The sequence below is a fragment of the Oryzias latipes genome, chromosome 5, assembly GCF_053564925.1.
Source record: "Oryzias latipes strain Hd-rR chromosome 5, Olatipes_Hd-rR_3.1".
Classification (NCBI taxonomy): domain Eukaryota; kingdom Metazoa; phylum Chordata; class Actinopteri; order Beloniformes; family Adrianichthyidae; genus Oryzias; species Oryzias latipes.
In genome coordinates this window covers 27,814,694-27,837,425 of record NC_136241.1, presented here as the reverse complement: position 1 = coordinate 27,837,425, position 22,732 = coordinate 27,814,694, and the positions used below count along the sequence as shown (strand labels likewise).

At 41.3% G+C, this 22,732-nt stretch overlaps 1 protein-coding gene and 1 long non-coding RNA gene across 8 annotated transcripts; one reads left to right on the top strand and one right to left on the bottom strand.

The window, feature by feature from the left end:
- The first annotated feature begins 1,903 nt into the window (after positions 1-1,903).
- Positions 1,904-12,712, top strand: LOC144992339 (uncharacterized). Of its 6 annotated transcripts, none has more exons than XR_013656222.1 (6): positions 1,904-2,122; positions 2,592-2,674; positions 2,976-3,052; positions 11,592-11,619; positions 11,756-11,855; positions 12,278-12,712. XR_013656222.1 is itself a non-coding variant. In XM_078948093.1 (5 exons), the coding sequence occupies exons 1-5, from the start codon at positions 2,084-2,086 to the stop codon at positions 12,389-12,391; spliced, it is 378 nt and encodes a 125-aa protein (XP_078804219.1). In that variant the 5' UTR covers positions 1,906-2,083; the 3' UTR covers positions 12,392-12,712. The 6 variants fall into 6 exon arrangements, 1 of the variants encoding a protein (XP_078804219.1); XR_013656221.1 differs by having other exon boundaries at positions 11,736-11,855; XM_078948093.1 differs by lacking the exon at positions 2,592-2,674 and having other exon boundaries at positions 1,906-2,122; positions 11,736-11,855.
- LOC105358706 (uncharacterized) lies at positions 4,144-9,068 on the bottom strand. Of its 2 annotated transcripts, none has more exons than XR_912249.4 (6): positions 8,701-9,068; positions 6,436-6,664; positions 6,148-6,307; positions 5,855-6,061; positions 5,601-5,757; positions 4,144-4,573 (listed from the first exon to the last, which is right to left on the bottom strand). It is a non-coding gene; the product is annotated as an uncharacterized LOC105358706 (long non-coding RNA). The 2 variants fall into 2 exon arrangements; XR_002289544.3 differs by having other exon boundaries at positions 5,855-5,934; positions 8,701-9,066.
- Positions 12,713-22,732: the final 10,020 nt, after the last annotated feature.

Here is a 22,732-nt window from a genome sequence, read left to right as displayed (position 1 = left end):
ATGCAGCAAATATGATTTCCAAGACTCTGCATTTCAACTTCATTTCAACAAAATTATAGAAACCTACTCAAACAAAGACAAGTACAATGGAACCTTGTTGAAAACAGAATATGAAAAGGAAATGAAAGCAATGAAAAATGAATACGACAAGGTTTCTGAGGAGCTTGCAGTTTTGAGGGCCAAAGTTGAGAAATTTGAGTACTTGTTCAGAGACGCGTGCAACTGGTCTGTAACTCAAGACAATCAAATGAGGACACTAGTTGGCATGTGGAGGGACAAGTACGAGACGGTCAAAGGAGAGCTGCAAAGTACAAAGGTTTTGTGTAAAGTTAATCACACTGATGAGGTAAAACCAAAAGTACAGTGTTGGCAGAAGAAGGACAAAGTTAAAAAGACTTCTCAGGTTGTTCCTTCTCTGGTTGAGCCTTCTCGGGTTGGGCCTTCTCAGGTTGGTCCTTCTCGGGTTGGTCCTTCTCGGGTTGGTCCTTCTCGGGTTGGGCATTCTCAGGTTGGTCCTTCTCGGGTTGGGCCTTCTCAGGTTGGTCCTTCTCGGGTTGGTCCTTCTCGGGTTGAGCCTTCTCGGGTTGAGCCTTCTCAGGTTGGTCCTTCTCGGGTTGGGCCTTCTCGGGTTGGGCCTTCTCGGGTTGGTCCTTCTCAGGTTGTTCCTTCTCAGGTTGAGCCTCCTTCGGTTGGGCCTTCTTGTATTGGCCATTCTCGGCTTGAGTCTTCTCGGGTTCAGCCTTCTCAGGTTAAGCTTTCTCGGGTTGAACCTTATCAGCCCTGGCCTTCTCGGGTCTGGCCAAAACGGACCGGGCCTTCTAAAGTCGATCCTTCTCGTGTTGAGCCTTCTCGGGTTGGGCCTTCTCGGGTTGGACCCTCTCGGGTTGGGCCTTCTCGGGTTGAGCTTTCTCAGGAAGACGCTTTTCAGCCTACTCCTTCTGTAAGGGCACGTCCCTGGAACTGTTTTAGCAAATTATGGAAAGCCAAACCCTTCAAGAGTATAAGCCCATTTACTAATGAAGAGCTATCCACTGAAAAAGACTCAGAAGGCAGTGGGACGTCAGCCACAGGGAACATTGGTAAAAAGGAAGACAGCAAAAAATCTAAAAGAGTCTTCCAAAAGAAGGAGGTTTATTTTTAGTTTAGGTTAGACGGGATTCTTAGAATAATAGTAGGAAGTTAAACGGGGCATAGGATAAAAGGGGGTTAGATAAGGGAGCAGTGGTCAACACTGTCTCCTCACAGAAGCATGGTCTTGTGTTCCAAAAGAAGGAACAGCAGTTGGGGGTTGGGGTTATTAGTTACATAGTGCTAGTAGGAACATGGTTTTTTATTTTATTTATTTTTTTGAGTGGGGGGATTATTAGCTACATAGTAGGAATATTGTAATTGTAGTTAAATTTCATTTCTAATGGCCCTTTAGTGTTAAAAGAAACCCCCCACCCCCCAACTGACTGCAGGGTGGGGGGAAATAACGTGGTCCTTTTATATGGAGTTAATTCAGTCTCAATAATCAGAAATGCACACAACCTGTTTTACAAATGCACACGCTCCGATTCACAAATGTCATTTTATGCAAACGTGAAAAATAAATTCGGAAATACACACCCTGTGTTTCACAAACACACAGATTGTGTTTCACACATGCACACTAAATGTTTTACAAATGCACAATAAGTGTTTCTCACAAATGTGCACAGTGTTTTTCACAAAAACATTTTAGAAATTCACAGTAAATGTATCAGAAATGCACAGTAAGTCCTTCACAAACATGATTTTTAGGTACACATGTGATGTGAACTCACAGATCATTCCAATTGCAGAATGTGCATTCAAAATCCCGTTCTCGTTTGTGAATCTCCCCGTGTGTGTGAGAGATTTTTCTACGGTGAATATTGAGACTCATCTGACGGAGCAGGTAAACTAATGTCACCATTGGCTAGTGAATCTGTCAATCAAACTCATCGGCAAAGCAGGCGGGTTCGCTTTTAGCCAATCGAATGGCCCCTTACACTCCTCACTTTCAAAGTGACGAGGGAGGGAGCTGTTCAGCACAGCAGTTGAAAGGACGCGGGCGGCAAACATGGCGGAGAGGTCTTCTGAACGGGATCAGTCTCAGCCCGTAAGTAATGCATTTATTTGATCATTCCCTCGTTGTACGTCCTGTAATGTTATTGAATACTAAGTTGAAGCGGTCTCCTTTGCCAAGTGACATGTGTGAATGCTTTATGAACACTTCAGCCGAGTCGTTTGCAGAGTACCCCCACCGCAAATTAGCTTAGCTTTGTTTTGCTTAGCCTGTGCAAGTTGTGTCTGCCTGTGAGTGTGAGTGAAGTTCAAGCCGGTGTCGGTTCAAGCTAGCGTCTATAGCCAATGATCTGTAGGTTCTTAACATGATTCAGATAGAACTAAGGGGAAAACATGCCGGATTTACAGCAGCAAAGAAAGTTTAATAAAAAGTATTGATTTGGAGACGGGGATTTTTTTTAAACACTGATGCTATGCTAACTAGCTAGTTGTTCCGTGTGCTGCCTTTATGTAAACGCGAAATTATGTAATCCATGTTTGTTGTGTTTTTATTTATTCTCTAGGAATTACTGAAGCCTGACAGCGTGACAATCTTTTGTTCCCCGTGCCATCAGGCAATACAACTCTCTGGCAGGGCATCTTACAAGTAATTTCTTTTAATTTTACCCACTGATTTTCCAATTATTTACCTTTTTTTATCAATCTTTTTATTTTGTGATATTTCTATTTGTAATGCATGTGTGTTTATGTCTTTTTTTAAGATGGCCATTTTTTAAAAATTTTCTCAGGGATTATTAAATACCCTTCTATTCTATTCTATTTCATATTTTATCATCCTATTGTATTACTGTTTTACCTGTCAATTGGGAATTTAGCATTTTTGCCCCTGTAAATATCTGTCAGTTGAAAGTATTTGTACTTGTATTCCATGTATCCTGTACCTGAAGATAGCAGACAACAACTGTGCAGACACCCACTTGGCCTTCTTCAGTGACGCTGTGAACGTTTATGGCTTTCCTCTGAGGTATTCATGTTATTCATAAAGAAATATTTTATTCACATATCAGGCAGTATAAGTACTTGGTTATTTGTACAAAAATAAAATAACTTTTTTTAGACTCCTCTCTGAAAACAAAGGCAACTCTAAAACTCTTTCCCCTCATGAATAACATTTTACCCCCCCTTAACAGTCTCTCTCACCTCATTTTTTCCCCAGTGATACATGTAACCCACTCCTGCAATTTATCTAACCTAGAAATTCTACTTATTGGCAACATACATAAGAACATTACATTTTAAACTGATGTGTACCGTATTGGCGATGCATTTGTAATTATGTGTTTGAGACATGATTTTCATGTTATTGTCAGGGTGAGAGGAGATCACGGAGGAGAAAATGTGGGCATAGCCGAGTTAATGCTCACAGTACGTACAACTGACACAAACGGCTTCATTGTGGGAAAAGTGTACACCCATAGGAAAAATCTGTTGCTCATATGTTGCTTGATCTCGTCTCTTGAGATCAGTTTGAGCGTCTCATATTCGTATCATTCTGTGATCATTTGCTTCTTAACTCTTGCTCCTAAGGGTCCCTTAGGAGCAAGAGTTAAGCTATAATGAGAAAAGACATCGCTGAGACAAATGAGGTTGAGTTGAGACAACTGTTAGAGCAATAATTAAGAAGTGGGAGAGACGAACCTAAGACGCTCATGAGACAAATCTGAGAAGAATGAGTCCTAAAAGAGATCTCATCGTTGTCTGTCTGATGTCTCTTTCATGTCTTAATCATTTCTCTTGAATGTCTTACCAAAGCCGTTAATGAGAATGATATTTGAGATGTATTTGAGAAAGAAAAGAGAATTTAGTTTTATAGCAGTGGTCGCCAATCCTGGTCCTCAAGGGCCACCATCCAGTAGGGTTTAGATGTTTCTTTGCTCCCCAGATGTGAATCAACAGGTGATTAACCACCTCCTGCAGAACTTGAGGAGGCAATTCAACCACTGCAGCAGATCTGTTGGAGCAGGAAAACAGCTAAAACATCCAGAACAGTGACCTTCAAGGACCAGGATGGGAGACCACTGATATACAGTAACAGTAAAAACAATACTAGAAATGTAAATGCTTTACACTTTATTTGGGCAGCACCATCATCAGTACAGCATTTTAATTGTGGTAGCAGTATTAGACACTTTTTAAAATATTAAATGCATTAAGTACATGAACCGTGGCGTACTCAATCTGGTTGACACGCTGGTCATGAATACTTCCAGATTTTAAACAACACACTGAAAAAAAACATTAGAAAAACATAAACATAAAAACATTCTCTGAAACTTGCAGACTATCAAATCCATGAACCAATTTGAGAACCAAATTAAGATTAAAAATAAGAAAAAAGATGGAAAAGAAACCAGTCCGCATACTGTAGATCATGGCAGTAGCCTTAGAACCGGTTCTGCCCTACATTTGCTGACAAAGGCTTTCTTGAGCTTGGCCTCTTCAATTTGTTCCCAACCAGGTAGAGTGGCACATCACAGGACATCAGCTGTAAGACAAGAACATTAAAATCTGGCATGAGTAAATTGATAATAGACAGCACATAACAAACAAAGATAACACTTAAAGCTAGAAGCAAACTGTAGTTTTATAAAAGCAGCTGAATAATGCTACCATAAGATTACGTTTCTGTCATCCCTAAAAGCAGCCACACGTCGCTAGAGAGGACATCTGTTTCAGTTAAAAGAATTGAAATGCAGCATACTATGGGCATTAACTATTTAACAAATAAGGTTCAAATCTGATTCATTTCATTTTTCATGATACAGTCCAGATCAAACATTTAAGAAATGATCAAAAGTCACATTTTGCATGGTTGGCTCTTAACAAGGGAAAAATAATACCCATGTCTTAATTGGGACGCTGAGGGCTGATCGTGTCAAACTGTGGAAGAAGGTATTTCAATGAATATATATTATGGTATGATTAAGAATTTTGTGGTCAATATTTTTTGGATTGTTCAGAATATTTCCATTAGTTTTTTAAATTAGAGCACTTTGGCTTAGGTCTTTGTTCTGTTTGAGACTGAAGAATTATCCCTTAGTGGTACAAAAGTAAAGATTGGAAAAAAGTCTGTTATACTTAGAAAACTTCATAAAGCCACCCTTTAAATTGTATTTTATTTCTTTTAATGTGACACAATCTTACTATTTAAATCAAATGACCCCAAAATAAGGATTTTCAAAGCTAAATTTTAGGTTAGCCAGGGCTGCTCATTCCTGGTCCTTGGGATCCATCACCCTGCCTGTTTTCTAGATCTCCAAGCCCTGCTAGCTGTTGATCAGCTCAACCAGATGTCTCCACATTCTGACTGGATGAACACACCTGGTCTAGGTAATCAGCAGCAAGCAATTCAGGGAGAGTTGGAAAACAGGCAGGCTGGTAGATCTCAAGGACCAGGGATGAGGAGCCCTGAGTTAGATTAATACAAGATTAATTAGAATAATTAACTGCAGGTCATGATTAACTAATCACACCCAAAAATCAATCGCATGACAGCACTTATAAATATGTACCTTTGCAGAAACTCCAGGGTTGAAGCCAGCTCAGTTGGATAATGACTGATAAAGCAGAAGTAGCTTCCGAACATCAGGCACAGTGCTGCAATGTTGTTGTGTACGATGGAGCGGTTCCAACTCAGCATGAACCTCCTTGGGGAAAAGCAAGACTGTCCTAAAGACAGAACAATGGATAAAGTAAACATGTCACTCATGTACAGTGTACAAAGACAAAACCTTTAGAATAATTTAACATTTGAAACTTTACTTACCACATAAATAGCAGTTGGAGTCAACGGCACCTGCTGCATCTGGACCTCGTCTGCATCTTCTACAAGAACATGGCATCCTCCTCAAAGTAGCAGAGCAAAAGAAAGAGCATCTCTTTAACATCTCATCTCTTCTGAGCAGACACTCTGCTCTCATTGCATCATCTGCAGCCTTTTAGAGTCTGGAAAAACGTCTTGCTTTCATCATTTCTGCAAAAAGAGTGCAAACCATTTCCTTCCTTAGTCTTGGGTCAGGTCTCTTTCCAAAGACTGCACAAATTCCTCAGAAAACTTACTCCATGGAATTTCAAAGCTGTCCTCCCAGTCAATGTACGTACAGTCCTCGGCTTCTGGAAGATGTGGATGACGAACTCCTTGGTGACTATAACAAAAGTGACGATGATTGTGCTGGTGAGGTCTCAACAGATGACGATGTGCTGTTCTCTGGCGTTTGGTCTGCAACAAAAAACAAACAAACAGTATAAGTGTACTAAGTTTACACTGTACTGTCAGTGTGTTACCCATTCATATTCATATCCACTTCCGTGCATTACAAAAACTAATTTGTAATGTTTGAGACTCACATTTCAATTTCCAGAGAGCAAGACGTTTCCGGGCTTGAACAGGTCTCAAAGCTGGCAGCAAGTCAGCCTCTTCTATGAATCGTAGATCCTCATACAACTCCATTTATTCCAATGGACTGCAAGTGTTCTTCCAGGATGTTTTTTGTGGCTCTGGTAGGACCTCCATAATGGCAGTGTGGAGGAACATGGGTTCTGATTCACTCATTTTCACGTGTAGAATTTAGATCACCTTGAATCAGAGAGGGGGGAAAAAAAACATCATGTACACACATTTTATACAGCACAAAGTAAGATCTGGAAAGGTTTTTAAATACAGTGATGAAAGTCAGGCAAGGAAAAAATCCCTGAACTTTTCTTTGAGCGATATGGCGGGCACAGAGCGAAATTTTGGAAAAATACGTGGTCTTAGATGCATTCTGGTGCATTCTGGCAGCTAGTTATTCACTTCTTTATCAAGAAACTAAGACTAATTGGAGCATCATGATTTGTCATTCAAACCCCTAGTTTGACTCTCCATTAAGGACTTGCTGGTCCTAAAAAAGAATTTGAAAAATTGCTCAAAGTAACACAATCCTACAATCTACGCTTTTCCTTAAAGCTGCAAAACATACAATTGCTAAAATATAGTAACATCAAAGCCCCAAATGGCAAAAAGAACACCAGTAACTATGATATTCTATGAAAATACCTCAGTTATTTATACATTATTTCTGCTTTAGAAATGACTGATGTACAACATCCACTTGCACTGTTTTCTCAAACTATAATTACATCAAAATATGGGATCTGCTTTAAACTATAATTCTATAACATAATACATCAATTCTTTAACACCAATACTAAGTAATCTGGGAAATATCAAAACAAACATACAAACTAAACTAAACATTGTAAACATTATTTTTTAAGGGAGTGCGGGTCCAAACCATCAAATACTTATAATTAATGTTAACTATACTGAACTAAATCACGGTAATTAGGAAATACAAATAAATTAGATAGAGAAATGTATTCAAAATAAAAACTGAAACTCAAAACTAAAATTGAAATTATTTCAAAATGTGGTTTTGAGATTATTTTACACAAAAAAGTATTTGACCTACACTACCTTAAAAATCTTTTTTTTTTTTCCAGCCAAGACCACTTCAATTTGTTTTTTATCGTCTTCTCACAACTGAGGTCGTGACCACGCTCAATAATGACGATGCCTGCCATTATTTTAACACAAATTTGATCGCAAACTCTTCAGATGTGTTTGTGAAAGTTTAGCGTGGGTCCGCCAGTTTTGGTCTCTAGGGAAGCAAGTCACGCTGACCACGTGGTGCAGACAGAGCCAATCAGACCCGTCGACGCATCCGAAAGCAACTAAAACGTCCCGTCATTGGTCAATTAGGCCGGGAAGACGAAAGATGGCCACGACCATAGAGGAAGCGATCTGCGGAGAAATATAGAAAATAAAGCTAAAATTAGCTGATTTCAGACCATTTTCTAATCCGGAAAGCGATTTGTCCGTAGAGATCAGGTCTTTATTTCCCGGAAAGTACGTTCGGTTTGCTCAAAAACCCGGATTTCCGGGAATTCCCGGAAGACTTTCATCACTGTAAATATGATTTATGATTCACTAAAATCCTCCTACATATCAGTGTTGACATTTGTTGGCTTAGCTACATCTGTGCTCTCTAAACATCTCCACCACTGACAGAGGGCTGAGAACATGTTTCCCTAATATGCATACTTAAATTTTCAGATTATGATTTCTAGACATGTGAGCAGTTAATGATGACTTTACTTTAAACACATGTCCATAACCAGTTTCAAAAGATGACGTCACATGCCAAGCCAAACGTCTGAAAGATTATCTTTTAAACAAGAAAAGACCTTTAGCGTAAATATGCATATAGTGAAACTGCACATTTTGAAATTTGCAATAATGGAAATGGACTGTGGTGTCGTCACACTGTGAATGGGATGAACCCTGCAGACCCTTAACTGAAGAGCAAAATGTCTTCCAACAGTTACTTAGCACTCACGCGTTTGGAAAAATATCGACGCTCATTCTGTAAACTCTGCACTGCAAATAACTCTTCAATGTCTCTATTTTTTATTACAAAAAGCACAAGTAAACCTTTGTAAAATGTAATAATTACTTATACAGCCAAAGCCACCGCGAGTAGCCCAGATGTCTGCATTACTGGCGGAGCTAGCTTAAAACACCTTTAGCATTCAACTGAGTTCAGAGTTGGAGGGAAGAAATCGCAAACTTACCGTGCAAACTTCAAAGATTTTACTTGAATCTTTTCCAGACAAGCAAAAAAATTTTTGGAGATTCATCCCACGGATTGTTAAAACGCAGAAAAAATACGACTAGCGCTCGTCAAAAGTCTCTCGTTCTCTGCACTTCTCCCGCTTGCAGATTCCGGCCCGTTGGTGACGTCACCCACTGAGTTTTCCCTCCCACTGTGATCAACCAATCAGAAATCTGTGTCAAGTGAGGCTGTGATACAGTTTAAAATTCAAATCGGGTTACTCCAGGCTTCTGTTTGTTCAATATGATGCAGACTAAAATCAAGAAAACAGAAAATATTTTCAGCTTGTAAGGCTGCATGAAGGGTGATTTTTAAAGACATAGATAAAGTAACTCAAACTGAACCCCATAAATCTGTACCGCCCTAAAGTTGATTTATTAATTTGATTATTTTTATTTGTGTATTTTATTTGTTTGTTTCAAATGTACAATCTATTGTTTGTTCACTTTAAGGTGATCCAAATATGATCCCAAATGTCCTTTATTTAGTTCAGACATCAATGTGTTAAATGTTTTATACCCACCAACATATAAGTGTGCGTATATGCACTTGTGCGTGTATGCATGTGTGCCAGTACATGCGTGTGTTTGTGTTTAACTAAACCTAGCATCATTAACCCAACATACATTCTTGTTCATTTATGTTTATCTAAGCAGTCAAAAAAAAAGTTTATTAAATCAACACTGCAATGTTGTCTTAAAATTTCATGTTTTTAAAAAGTTTCAAAAATATGTCTTTTGAGGACATGACCGTCTTAATTATTTAACTTTTTTTTCTTGAAATTGTAATTAAGTTATATAAATATGTAAGCAATAAACAACTTTTTTAAGTTGAACATAAATAAAATAAAAAATATTATTTTCTCGAGATGAACTGTAATGGTGTCATCATGAGACTCATTTTAGGGCTTGTACTACTCTCATTTTTCTTTTTGCTGAGACAATAAAAAAATAGGCTAAAACAAGAAATTATTGAGCAACGAGAGACAGAACCATTGATGTCTTTCACTGAGACGTAACTGAGATAGGGATTTGAAGTAAGGATATCAAATTGAGACATACTTGAGCGCAACATAATATGGCTCATTTTTCTCTCAATTGAGATCTGGAGAAGAGACAGTTGTGAGAGAATTTTGAGATCTCAAACAGTGCTCACTGTGAGACTTATTTCTCAGGAGAAATGTTTGAGAAGAATGAGAAAAGCAGTTTAGTCTCAAACAGTTCTCATTTATGTCTAGGAGACGTAAATGTGACAGAAACGAGATCTCATCTTCAATTTTGCTTTGCTATGGGCACACAATCAACGGTGAGTTGAACCTAGTTTTAGAAGCTTTAATATATACACAGGGCTCCAGACTGCGTCCATTTGGTCGCATTTTGCGACCAAAATTTGAGAGTGTGCGACTGAATTTTACACCCAGTCGCACATGTGCGACCAGTTAATTTGCCTCCTCCACCCTCCGTATTTTTTATACATTAAACATGAAAGGAGCAAGTCAATGATCGATGAAATGAGCAATGAAATCATCAATGAGACGCGAGCGCACACGCACGCAGGCAGACACACACACTCGCGCGAATACTCATGAGACTGGAGCACACGCGAGCACACACTCGCGTTTCATTGAGTGATGCCTGAGGCGGCCAATGCGTGTGAGAAGAATAGGGAAAGTCACTGCAAGTGGCTAAAATATGTGGAGGGGCGGGGCCTAGAGATAATCGAGCGCGCGTAAACATCCGTGGGAAGGAAACGGAGACAAATATCATCACAACCTGATATGTGCGTCTGAGCTATGAGCAAGCGAACTATTGATTCGTTCTTCCGACCTGCAGCTAGTGTACCAGTGACAGAGTGTACAGCAGGGGTCTCAAACTCGCATGAAATCGAAGCTGCAGCGAGACTGAAAGAGACCAGGAATTAGGAGTTGTCCTTAACATTCAATTTCGTTTTAATATGCCTCTCCCCCTAAGTATGAGATGTGATATTACATCTTTTATAATTATTTTAATGTTTTGTAATGGATGTAGCCTTTTTTTAATCAGTTGGTATTTTAAATTATTTTAATTGATCAGTGAACTACAAAAAACCCATCAGGACGCATGTCCCATAATGCATTGTTTTGTAGTCTATAGGGCAGCTTTTAGTCAGTTCAATACTAAATTTCCAGCTGCGTTCGCTCTGATTGGTGTCTTGCTCTCACCCCTTTCTCGTGATATTTTTGTTTTGATTGACAGGTGATGTTGGAGCAAAAACAAAAATATACGTCACACACCAGGTGATCTGTGCAGTGTTGCGTCCATCTGGGTGATCTCAAACACGCTTATTGTGCATCTTGGCTGAACCTATTTGGTGTCACCAACATGAATTTCCATCCTCTAATATTTACATACATTTAAGTATTGTTTGAAACTGTGAAATTACGAAAGGTTACTACGGTAATCACTTGTTACTAAAAACTTTTTTTTATTCTAAATGTATGGTATTTCTTTTACTATTTTTACTTAGTTGTACTGTCGTGACAGCGATGGTGCTGTCAGTTTACCTTCATGTTGCATCTTCAAAAGTGCAGAATAAAATATGACACTGAATTAGAAACAGCACATTGTAATTTCTGCATCTATTATTAAAGTATTTATTTGTAATACAGTGGAAATTAGTAGATTTGGTTAGAATGTTGATTTACGGTATGCACCCCTAAATTTTCTGGTTGTGCCCCTAAAATTTTCAGTTAGGGGCCACTGTGCTCCTAGTGAAAAAAGTTAGTCTGGAGCCCTGATACATAAAAGTGAATGATGTATTAAAAATAAATCTGACAATATAATATTTCTTTTTGCTTTTTTCCAAATACAGGATTGAGCTCCTCTGGTGTGATGTCTTCGTGAGTGTTACTGGTTTATATTACAACATCCTGCACTCTCCTGAGGACCAAGACTTGCTCAATATCAGTCACATCACGTATTCTGCTGCCATTACATTTTTCTACCTCGCATTCAGGCCAGTTTGGATGTCTTTAGTGACGCGTGGGACAGCCATCCAATCAGGACGGAGCAAAGCATGACACCAAATCAGCTGTGGCAGTTGGGCTTGACCCAGAACCCTGTTTCTGATCCCCGGGTAAATGCTTTATTTAATCTCACTGTACTGGACAACTGATTTGTGTGCAGTTTGACTAAAGTGGAAAGTATCAAGAAGAGTATCATGAAATCATAATGACTACAGTGAATTTTCATCGAAAATGAATGAAAAGGATTATTGTTGTGTTGTGCAAACAATTTCCCTAAATTGTTTGTTTGTAGGAAGAATAGCACATCTGCAAGTTCAAAATGCATCACAATGCATGGCCTTATGAGCCATCAGATGTACTAATGTCACTACTTTGTTAAGGTTCACTTATTTGCAAATTATAAACAGTTATGGAGATATGAGGTCTGCCTGCAAGCAACAATATAAGTTATTATTAGTCGGTCACTGTTCCTACATAATCTAAAACACAAAAAAACAGCGCTGTTCATAAACAGTATCATTTTTTTTGTCAGGGTATGCTGGTTCCAGAGATTGAATGGGAGGAGAGTGGATCCATGGCTGAACCTCATCCTGGGATCAATGTCCCGGTATGGGACAGTCCTCTTTTGGGTCCACAAATGTTGTAACTGCAAGACGACATCAATCCATTGTGGAATTCAGACCGTTTTGGAGTGGACCTACATCTTTACTGTCCAGTGTGTTTAGAACTTAATTTAGGCGACATAATTACATACAGAAGAAGAGAGACTGAGCGGGGCAAGACAGTTCAAATCAATACTGCTGTATTGTTCAAGGGACTTCATTGTATGTAAGGATGTTATGAAAATTAGTTCCAGTTTAAATAAAATTCAAATCAGTAGAGATCCCACATTTGCTTAAATTTTGATGTTTTAATCTGTCCATGTTTTCACTGAATTTTACTCTGCAATAAAGGGTGAATGTTTGCACTTTGTTGTTCTATGACCATCTTTTGTTGTGTAGTATTTAACCAGTTATAAAACCCAGAGTGAGGATCTTTTTGCAAGGGTGACCTGGCCAAGAGGTGTATGTATATGGTTACAATATAAATTCAATGACATTTGAGTTATTAAAAAAATAAAATTAAGGTCAAGCAAAGTGACTTTGGGCTGAGCAGGGGAGGTGTATATTGGGCGTCTGTGATTGACAGTGAGATGAACTTGAGGTAATGTAGTCCCACTGCGTGGTACGGAGCAAAGTGATGCCAGTTTCTCCACAAAACCTGTGGAAGTTGAAGATTTTTCTCCTCCACCTTCATATGATCAAAACCGTGTCTGAGTGTTGAAATGACGCTAGCATGAAAGCTAAGAGAAGGATAACGTACAAACAATCCCGAGTGAAACGTTCATTTTAAATCTCATGACCAGTACAGAGTTCGATGGATTCAATGTCAACTGCATTCAACCACTGTTGCCTTGCTTCCAGGTCCACTGAAAAGTTGCACAAGCCAGTAATTTTTGACAACCGAGGCAAATAAACCGACAAGCCATGCTAAGGCTAACACGCTAACGACCGACTGGTACAGAATCAAATATGGGCGGGGCTTTTGCCACCCGCAGAAAGCGTAAAGAAAGTGTAAGGGGCCATTCGATTGGCTAAAAGCGAACCCGCCTGCTTTGCCGATGAGTTTGATTGACAGATTCACTAGCCAATGGTGACATTAGTTTACCTGCTCCGTCAGATGAGTCTCAATATTCACCGTAGAAAAATCTCTCACACACACGGGGAGATTCACAAACGAGAACGGGATTTTGAATGCACAGTCTGCAGTTCGAATGATCTGTGAGTTCACATCACGTGTACCTAAAAATCATGTTTGTGAAGCACCTACTGTGTATTTCTGATACATTTATTGTGAATTTCTAAAATGTTTTTTGTGAAACACAGTGTGCACATTTGTGAGAAACACTTATTGTGCATTTGTAAAACATTTAGTGTGCATTTGTGAAACACAATCTGTGTGTTTGTGAAACACAGGGTGTGTATTTCCGAATTTATTTTTCACGTTTGCATAAAATGACATTTGTGAATCGGAGCGTGTGCATTTGTAAAACAGGTTGTGTGCATTTCTGATTATTGTGACTGAATTAACTCCATACTTTTATAACTGCAATAAGTCAAGACACAGCATGTACTGTGGGGAAAAAAAAGAAATAAAAATCTGTTTTGAAAAGTGTGCAAAACTGGGAGGCCACGAAAGGTGAACCACAATAAAGCCAACGACCACTGTATTTAAACTGTCCCAAATTCAAATTCAACAAAAAAAGATAATTTTCTCTTAGTCTCTTAACTACATTATATTAAAATTACTTACATATAAAATATAGAGGGGAGATAATAATTAAAAATAACCAAATAATGCAAACACAAGGGAGTCCATTAATGCTTTCTTGGGCCGGTCCCACGTACGGAAAAATGCAGAGGGTTTGGTTAAGGTGTGCATCCTATCTAAAACCAAAGACTAATTAGATATGCAAATCAGAGGGAAGAGACAGACGTGACAGAAGGATCGCTGCTTTTAGCAGTCCCTTTGTCTCTCTGTGGCCCATTGACAATTTGTGTCCTGCATTGATCTACATAATGGGACACCATAGACAGGCGCTCTAGTCCAGCTGCAGAGCATCCATCAGTCTTTGGTCATTAAATAGTAACATTCTAAAAGTCTTTCTGGATTAACTGACACTTGCCTAGTACACAAGTTGGTCCTAGCTTATTTGACCCTTTAACACTGGAGCTTTGGCTCGTTTTTTGAGCTACCATAACTCTTTGACCATTCTCAAAATAAGTACAATTCCAATGGATTTTGAAGCTGAGAAAAGCAGCTTTGTGTCAATATGGAACACTTTACAATAATGAAGTGTTTATGCAATTAACATAAACCAGCTGATTGGATGGAAGAACTCTGAGGTAATCTGCTTATTGGTTGCTTATATCAGTTAATTTATTTTAGTGCTGTGACGAATTGTAGTGTGTTATTTTGTGTTGTGTAGCAAATTTAAAGTGTTGTGTTGTGTTCCTTCTGGGCCATCGTACAATATCTGCAATTAAATGTGTAAAATGTTATGATTATTGTTAAGTTCCTGTTTGCTCATAGTTTTTTTAAATATGTGCGGCCAGTGCTTTATCCTTAGCTGAACGGACCCAGAAGAAGGGTTAGGTTTAGGCTAATACGACCAACAACATTTGGCTTCGGATGCACTTCAAATCCATGCGGCCCCCCTTAGTATACACACCCCTCCCCCTTCAATATATACACTCAAACATAAACACACACACATGCACACACACCCTTTGAAACACACATACACGCACACACATTTTGCAAGGAAGGTGGGACCTGGGTCCATCTGTCCCCTACCCCCTTCCCTGGTGGGGGGTGCGGGCCCCTTGGCGATGGCGGCCGTGTCCCTTGGGTGCTGGCTCCCTGGGCCCGGCGGTGCTCTCTCCGCATGGTGGGGGGGTTCATATTACACCTGAGCCGGGGGTGTTCGTGTCCCTGGGGGGTGGGTCCTGGTCCTTGCCCCTGAGCGCTGGGCCCCGCCAAACTTCCAACATGGCCGAGCCTGGTCGGGCCATATTTATAACACCCCTTGTGGGCCCTCTTTTTTTCCCCGGGGTTCCCCCCTCCTGGGCGGGGGCGGCGGGCCCCTGCCTTGCTCCTCCCTTGACCAACGGTGGGCCGGGCGGATGGCTGCCTGGAGTGCGGAGCGGGTCTCCCTTGGGGGGTCCTGGCTCGTACCTGGGGTAGGGGCGGGGGGATGCCCGGAACTCCTGGGTGGTGGTGGGGTGCTCGTCTGGGGCTGTGGGCGTCCTTCTCCGGTGGGGCCCTGCGTTAGGCGCTCCCGGCGCGGCGGGGGGGCTGCTCTCCTGGTTGGGCTGGGGCGGCGCTCTCTTTCCCTCCGTGCCTCCCTGCTCTCTGGCTCTGGGGGCCTTGCGGCGGTCCTGCTGGCCCTGGCCTGGGTGGCGGGCTTGGTCGCCCGGGCGGCGGTTGTTCCCTGCCGGTTCCCGTGTGGCGTTGGGGGGATTTCGGCTGCCGCTGCTGCTGCGGTGGGGGTCTTGGGGTGGGGATGGATAGGCACTCTCCCTCCTTCTTGTCACGTTCCACCATCCATTTTAGAAGAACATAAACACTCACCTGAGCACAGGTGTTAGCTCACCTTTGCACTAACAGTTTGCATGATTGAATGACTGAAATATTTCACACTAGTTGGTTTTAAGGCATAAGTATGCGTGTGAACACTATCTGTTTTGTGTACATGTCGACAGGTGGACATTTTTGCAGCTAGCAGGTGTGTTTATAACATTTGAGTGTGTGTGTGGATAGGCCCCGCCCTTTTTGTACTACATTTGAACCTTACCATAATGATTAACAACCAGTAAACTTGTTGCTTTATGCTGCTTCATGGTCTTACCCCCCTTCCCCTCCTATTATCACCCTCCTACCCCCCCCTCTCTCTAACGTCCCTCTCTCTTCTTCCCCTCTTTCCTTTTCTGTCCGGCCCAACGCCAAAGATTTTCAAACATGATTGAAATTAATAAAGTTTGGCCTCAATTACAAAAGGGGTTTATTCAGACATACCTTTGGTTTGTCTGAAGATTAATAACCCCTCTTGTTAAAGTAAAATATGTCCAACACAAGAGGCCCTCAGCTCTCATCTGTCTGCCTAGCTGTTGGACAGGACAAGTTAAAAAAAACAAAAAAATAAAAAAAAAAACATCCATGCGGTCTTTGCACGTAAATGTGGGAATAACATCAGCCTTTGTTTTGTCTGAACACGATAGGTAACACAAATTCACATGATTATTTACATGGTTTTCATTTGAGAGAAACACATCCAATTGAGTAAAGCAGGTGAAATCCTCCTGATCACACGCCCTTTTCCACATCTCTGCTTTTTTCAGGAAACCACCCACCTTGTCATACAGGTTCAGGATGCTGGTGTCCTTGCCCTGCAGGGACATGTTCAGTTCATTCAGTTTTCTGAATGAACCAAAACATAAACAAAGTTAATTTCTGACCAAGTCTTTGTTGTATTTGGACAATAAGGTCATAATTAGTCAGTACAGAAAGTTTGGTGACTGTATCTTCAGTATCTTCAGAGCTATTGAGGATTTTTGACCAAATATGATCCATATTTCTATATGAAAACAACAAAACATAAACAAAGTTAATTTCTGACTAAATCTTTGTTGTAGTCGGACAATAAGGTCATGATTAGTCAGTACAGAAAGTTTGGTGACTGTAGCTTCAGTATCTTCAGAGCTATTGATCACTTTAATTATGATTTATATTTCTATTAAAATGTGAAAAATATGTGCAATAAAATATGATAAAGATGGACACACAAAATATTTATTTTAGCATTAATATCTTGACAGATCTTCATTACCAGTTCATATAAATGTAGAGATGTATTCACTTTTCAAAAGGTTATTGATTTTTATAGAATGGTGTTTCACAGAGGTTGCACTTTGTTGACGGTCCTTTGGGAGCAGGCTCGCTGCATGTCTGCATTTACACCTCGAAGAGAACAATTTTGATCAAAAGGCAAAAAAACGATATTTTTTCTTTCTAAATGCATTTGTAGTTCACTCTCTGGGTTAATATAAAAGAATTTAGATACTTGCTGTCACATTTATACGTTTATCAGAAGAGTTATTGAGGCCGGAAGTCCGAAACTGTGAATATCTTTACCGAACTGGATTTTTTTTTTAATCCGTGCCATGAGCCCTTTCGCGCTGCCCGTCATTGATGCAGCCGCATTTGTGCAGACGCTGTTGCAGGATTTCCAGCTGACAGCTGATTCATTCAGCTGCAGTGAAAATGAGTCGGCAAGTTTCCCCACAACTTGTTTGATAATGTCTGTGCCCATGATATCTATTCTACGGCAAACGGTGTCATTAGACAGAGGCACAGTTTTTAATATATCTGTAACCCTCTTGTACTGATACCTCTCCGGGAACCTCCGAGACTCTGCGTTGTGTTTGTGATGTTATGATGAGAGGAGGTGTCGCACGGAGAGTCGAAGCATCAGAGACCACGATTGGTTCAGAGATTGCAGTCGAGTCGAGAGCCAGGTGTAACAAGGCAGGTGTTTATTCTATCCCCAGAAGCACTCAGGTTCACAAATTTCCATGTACTGCTCAGCTACCACCTTTCTTTCAAAGGAGTAACACGTTCTCAATTAATAAAACACAGACATCAACAAACTGAGCAGCATCATACAGTAGAGCCTGATTTGAAACATGTGTAAAAAAACCCAATGTTAAATGTAACTTAAAATGTATCTTAGTTTACCCAATTCTTACTAAACATTTTACCAAACATAGCAATAAACACATTTTTCCATTTCCAAAGGTTTTGACCCAAAAATAAAAAGAATATTGCTGAGCACACCACGTTTTCCCCCTACCTTTCAAAGGAGTAACACGTTCTGAAATCAAAATGGCGCTCAGAACGGACTTTACCTGGGGCTACGGTATCCCTCAAAGAACAAAACATACAACTTTGGTCAAAATCCCGGGGCAACAGCGCCATCCAGCGGCCATAACTTTCAACAGCGCTACATCCACCCCCACATTGACAGATGGCGTCCCTGACATTTAACTCAAAGAACAGAGGAAACATTCTCAGATATACAGACACCGAACAAAACAGATCATGGAAAAAGGTGTATAGCTTATGTGTGCAAGAGTGAGTCGACAGAATGAATCTATGTCTACTTGTTCAAGCAGTCTTATGAAGTGCTGCTGCACGTTTTTCTTTTGCCTGCAGCCACAATGCTCTCCCTTTCTGTATCTTCCATTGGTCATCTTGTGTTCTGACCACTTGAGATTCAAGAGACAATCTCTTCGGGGGTTGTCGGTTTCTTGGCGGGTTTAGTTTATTTGTATAGCACAATTCCCACACAAAGTAATTCAAGGTGCTTCACAAAACAGAAAAATGCATTAAAATCACACATCATAGAAATAATCAACGTAAAATTTACTTTAAAAGAAAAGAAAAAAAATTTGAAAATTGATTTAAAAATAAAGGAAGGAAAGGAAAGAAAAGTGCAGATAGGACCTTTCAGTCATATACACAGCTAAACAGAAATGTTTTAAGTCTAGATTTGAACATAAACACAGAAGAACCCTGTCTTACGACTTCAGGGAGGCTGTTCCAGATTTTAGCTGCAGAATATTGAAACGCTGATTCCCCTTGTTTAGTTCTGACTCTGGGAATCAACAGGAGGCCGGCCCCTGAGGTCCTCAGAGTACGAGATGGTTCATATGGCACTAACATGTCAGAGATGTACTTAGGTGCTCGGCCATGGAGAGACTTGTACACAAGCAGAGCTGCTTTGAAGTCTATTCTTTGAGGTACAGGGAGCCAGTGCAGAGACCTGAGCACAGGACTAATGTGATCATACTTCCTGGTTCTGGTCAGGACTCGAGCAGCAGCATTATGGATGTACTGAAGCTGTTTTACAGCTCGTTTGGAGAGGCCGGTGAGCAGGCCGTTACAGTAGTCTAACCTACTAGAGACAAATGCATGAATAAGTATCTCCAGGTCTGGCTTTGACACTATGTTTTTGATTTTGGCAATGTTTTTCAGATGGTAAAATGCCGCTGATGTTACTGACTTGATATGGCTGTTAAAGTTCAGGTCAGAGTCCATGATTACCCCTAGATTTCTGACTTGATTTCAGGGTTTAAGAGACAGAGAATGAAGGTAGCTGCTGACACTTTCTCTTTGTTTCTGGGGGCCAAAAATAATAACTTCGGTCTTGTTTGAGTTTAGCTGGAGAAAGTTGTTCTGCATCCACGCACTGATCTGTTGGAGGCAGTGGCTGAGTGAATCCACCGGCCCATATTCACCTATTGTCAGTGACACATAGATCTGAGTATCATCTGCATAGTTGTGATAAGATATGTTATTACTGCGTATTAACTGCCCTAGTGGCAGCATGTAGAGGTTGAACAGAAGGGGTCCCAGGATCGATCCCCCTCAGGACGCACCACATACACAGGCATACCCGGCTGTTTTTTCTGAATGATGTATGGGTGTCGTTCCCATCTGTCTCCCAACTTCTGTCGCCCCTCAACATGACATATCTTCACTAGCACTCGGTCACCCTCACAGAAGCCATGGTCTGTGACTTTTTTGTCATAATACCTCTTTTGTTGCTCTTTTGCTTTTTTTGATGCCTGATTAGCTTGGGCATAAGCCTGGGTGAGGCAATCATGCAATGTCTGGATATAGTCATTGTATTCACATGGTTGGTTTGTGGTAGACAGTCCAAACACCAAATCAACTGGGAGGCGGGGGTGTCTCCCAAACATTAGAAAGTAAGGGGTGTAACCTGTTGAGTCATGCCTCGTGCAGTTGTATGCATGTGTCATTGCCTCTACATACTCAGGCCACCTGGGTTTTAGGTGGGGCTCTAGAGTTCCCAGCATGTTCATGAGTGTATGATTCAACCTCTCTGTTGTCCCATTGCCTTGTGGGTGATAAGGCGTTGTGTGGGTCTTAATAATACCTGTACACTTACACAGCTCTCTCACAACTGCACTTTCGAAGTTGCGGCCTTGGTCTGTATGCAACTTTGCGGGGAATCCAAAACGACAAAAGAAGTTCCTCCACAGCACTCAAGCAACAGTACTAGCCTTTTGGTCTCTTGTGGGGTAGGCTTGTGCATAGCGAGAAAAATGATCCGTCACCACCAGGACATTCTCCATTCCGCCCTTAGACTTCTCCAAGCACAAGAAGTCTACACAAAGTAGTTCCATTAGGGCAGTGGAATGGATGCTGACAAGTGGGACTTGGTGTCCTGATATTGGGGTCTTCCTCAGACAACATCTCTCACACTTTTCACACCAAGACTTTATGTCATGAAACATGTTGGGCCAATAAAATCTCTTCCTTATCACCTGCAATGTCTTCTCCATCCCTAGATGTCCAGAGTCATCGTGAAGTGCTGTCTTTACAGTAGTGTGGTACCGTTCTGGTAATACTCGTTGTTCAATTTTTTTGTTTCCATCCTCTTTTACTATACGGTACATGATGCCATTTTTTGGCATCATTTTTTTAATCTAGCCACAGGGGTTGCAAGCCAGTTACTTCTGTGCCGGTCCCAAGCCCGGATAAATAGAGAGGGTTGCGTCAGGAAGGGCATCCGGCGTAAAAATTGCCAAAATAACCATGCGAATCATCCACAACACTTTAGACAATATACCGGATCGGTCGAGGCCCGGGTTAACAACGACCGCCACCGATGCTGTTAACCTACAGGGTGTCGGTGGAAATTTGACTACTGTTGGTCGAAGAAAGAGGGGAGGCAGAAGGGTCCGTGGCCAGAGAGAGAAGGGAAAAGGCAGGAACATAGGTTTGAGAATAGGGACTCTTAACGTTGGTACAATGACAGGGAAAGGCAGAGAGCTGGCAGACATGATGGAGAGAAGGAAGGTAGATGTACTGTGTGTGCAGGAGACAAGGTGGAAGGGCAGCAAGGCACGTAGTATTGGAGGAGGATACAAACTGTTCTATCATGGTGTTGATAGGAAGAGAAACGGGGTAGGAGTGATTCTGAAGGGGGAGTTTGTAAACAGTGTTCTAGAGGTGAAAAGAGTCTCAGACAGGATGATGAGCCTAAAGTTAGAAATTGAAGGGGTGATGGTGAATGTAGTCAGTGGGTATGCGCCACAGGTTGGCTGTGAGTTAGAAGTGAAGGAGAGATTCTGGAGTGAGTTGGATGAGGTCATAGAGAGTTTTCCCAGAGGAGAGAGAGTTGTTATTGGAGCAGACTTTAATGGGCATGTTGGTGAGGGCAACAGAGGTGATGAGGAGGTGATGGGCAGGTTTGGTGTGAAGGAAAGGAATCTGGAGGGACAGATGGTGGTGGACTTTGCAAAGAGGATGGAAATGGCGGTAGTCAACACTTACTTCCAGAAGAGAGAGGAACATAGAGTGACATACAGAAGTGGAGGTAGGAGTACTCAGGTGGACTACATCCTGTGTAGACGAGGTCATTTGAGAGAGGTTAATGACTGCAAAGTGGTGGTAGGAGAGAGTGTAGCCAAACAGCACCGCATGGTGGTGTGTAAGATGACTCTGGAGGTCAGGAAGAAGAAGAGAGGGAAAACAGAAAAGAAGACCAAGTGGTGGAAGCTACAGAATGAAGAAACTTGTGAGGAATTTAGGCAGAAGTTGAGACAGGTCCTGGGTGGTCATGATGAGCTTCCAGAGGACTGGGAAACTACAGCAGAGATTATCAGGGAAACAGGTAGGAAGGTGCTAGGTGTGTCATCTGGAAAGAGGAAAGACGGTAAAGAGACTTGGTGGTGGAATGAGGAAGTACAGGAATGCGTCCAGAGGAAGAGGTTGGCTAAAAGGAAGTGGGATGTAGAAAGGACTGAGGAAGGTAGACAGGAGTACAAGGAAGCGCAGCGTAGAGTGAAGAGAGAGGTGGCAAAGGCCAAACAGAAAGCTTACGATGAGCTATATGACAGGTTAGACACAAAGGAAGGAGAGAAGGACTTGTACAGGCTAGCCAGACAGAGAGACATTCGAAATGGTTTTGCATCTATCAAAGGGATTTCATGCTGTACCGTCGTTGTGTGACCATAGTCCAGTGGGTGTTTGGAAAACACATTTGCATTCCTTTCCACCAATTGTTGAAGGAGGGTACGTTGATGGTCATCATCCACTCCAAGAGTGAGAGATGTCTCTCCTTTCAGATGTTCTCTCTGCTCTCTCTGGGAAATTTCCACCACATTATCCACCAGACAGACTTTGGCAAGCTCCGTGTTTGGTTTAATTGTGACAGTATGCTGCGACAGGTTCATAACTCTTACGGGAATCCATCCCCTGTTTACATTCGCCAGAACCCTGCCAACCAAAAGGTCCAGAGGAGCTTTAGGGGATGTATGGCCCTCTATTAGAGCTGTGTAAGTCCTTTTCCTTGGGC

Coding starts and splice junctions, on each gene's coding strand:
- LOC144992339 (XM_078948093.1), top strand. CDS start 2,084: ATGGCGGAGAGGTCTTCTGAACGGGATCAGTCTCAGCCC. Junction 11,620..11,735: donor TCCTCTGGTGTGATGTCTTC/GTGAGTGTTACT, acceptor CCTCGCATTCAG/GCCAGTTTGGATGTCTTTAG. Junction 11,856..12,277: donor ACCCTGTTTCTGATCCCCGG/GTAAATGCTTTA, acceptor TTTTTTTGTCAG/GGTATGCTGGTTCCAGAGAT.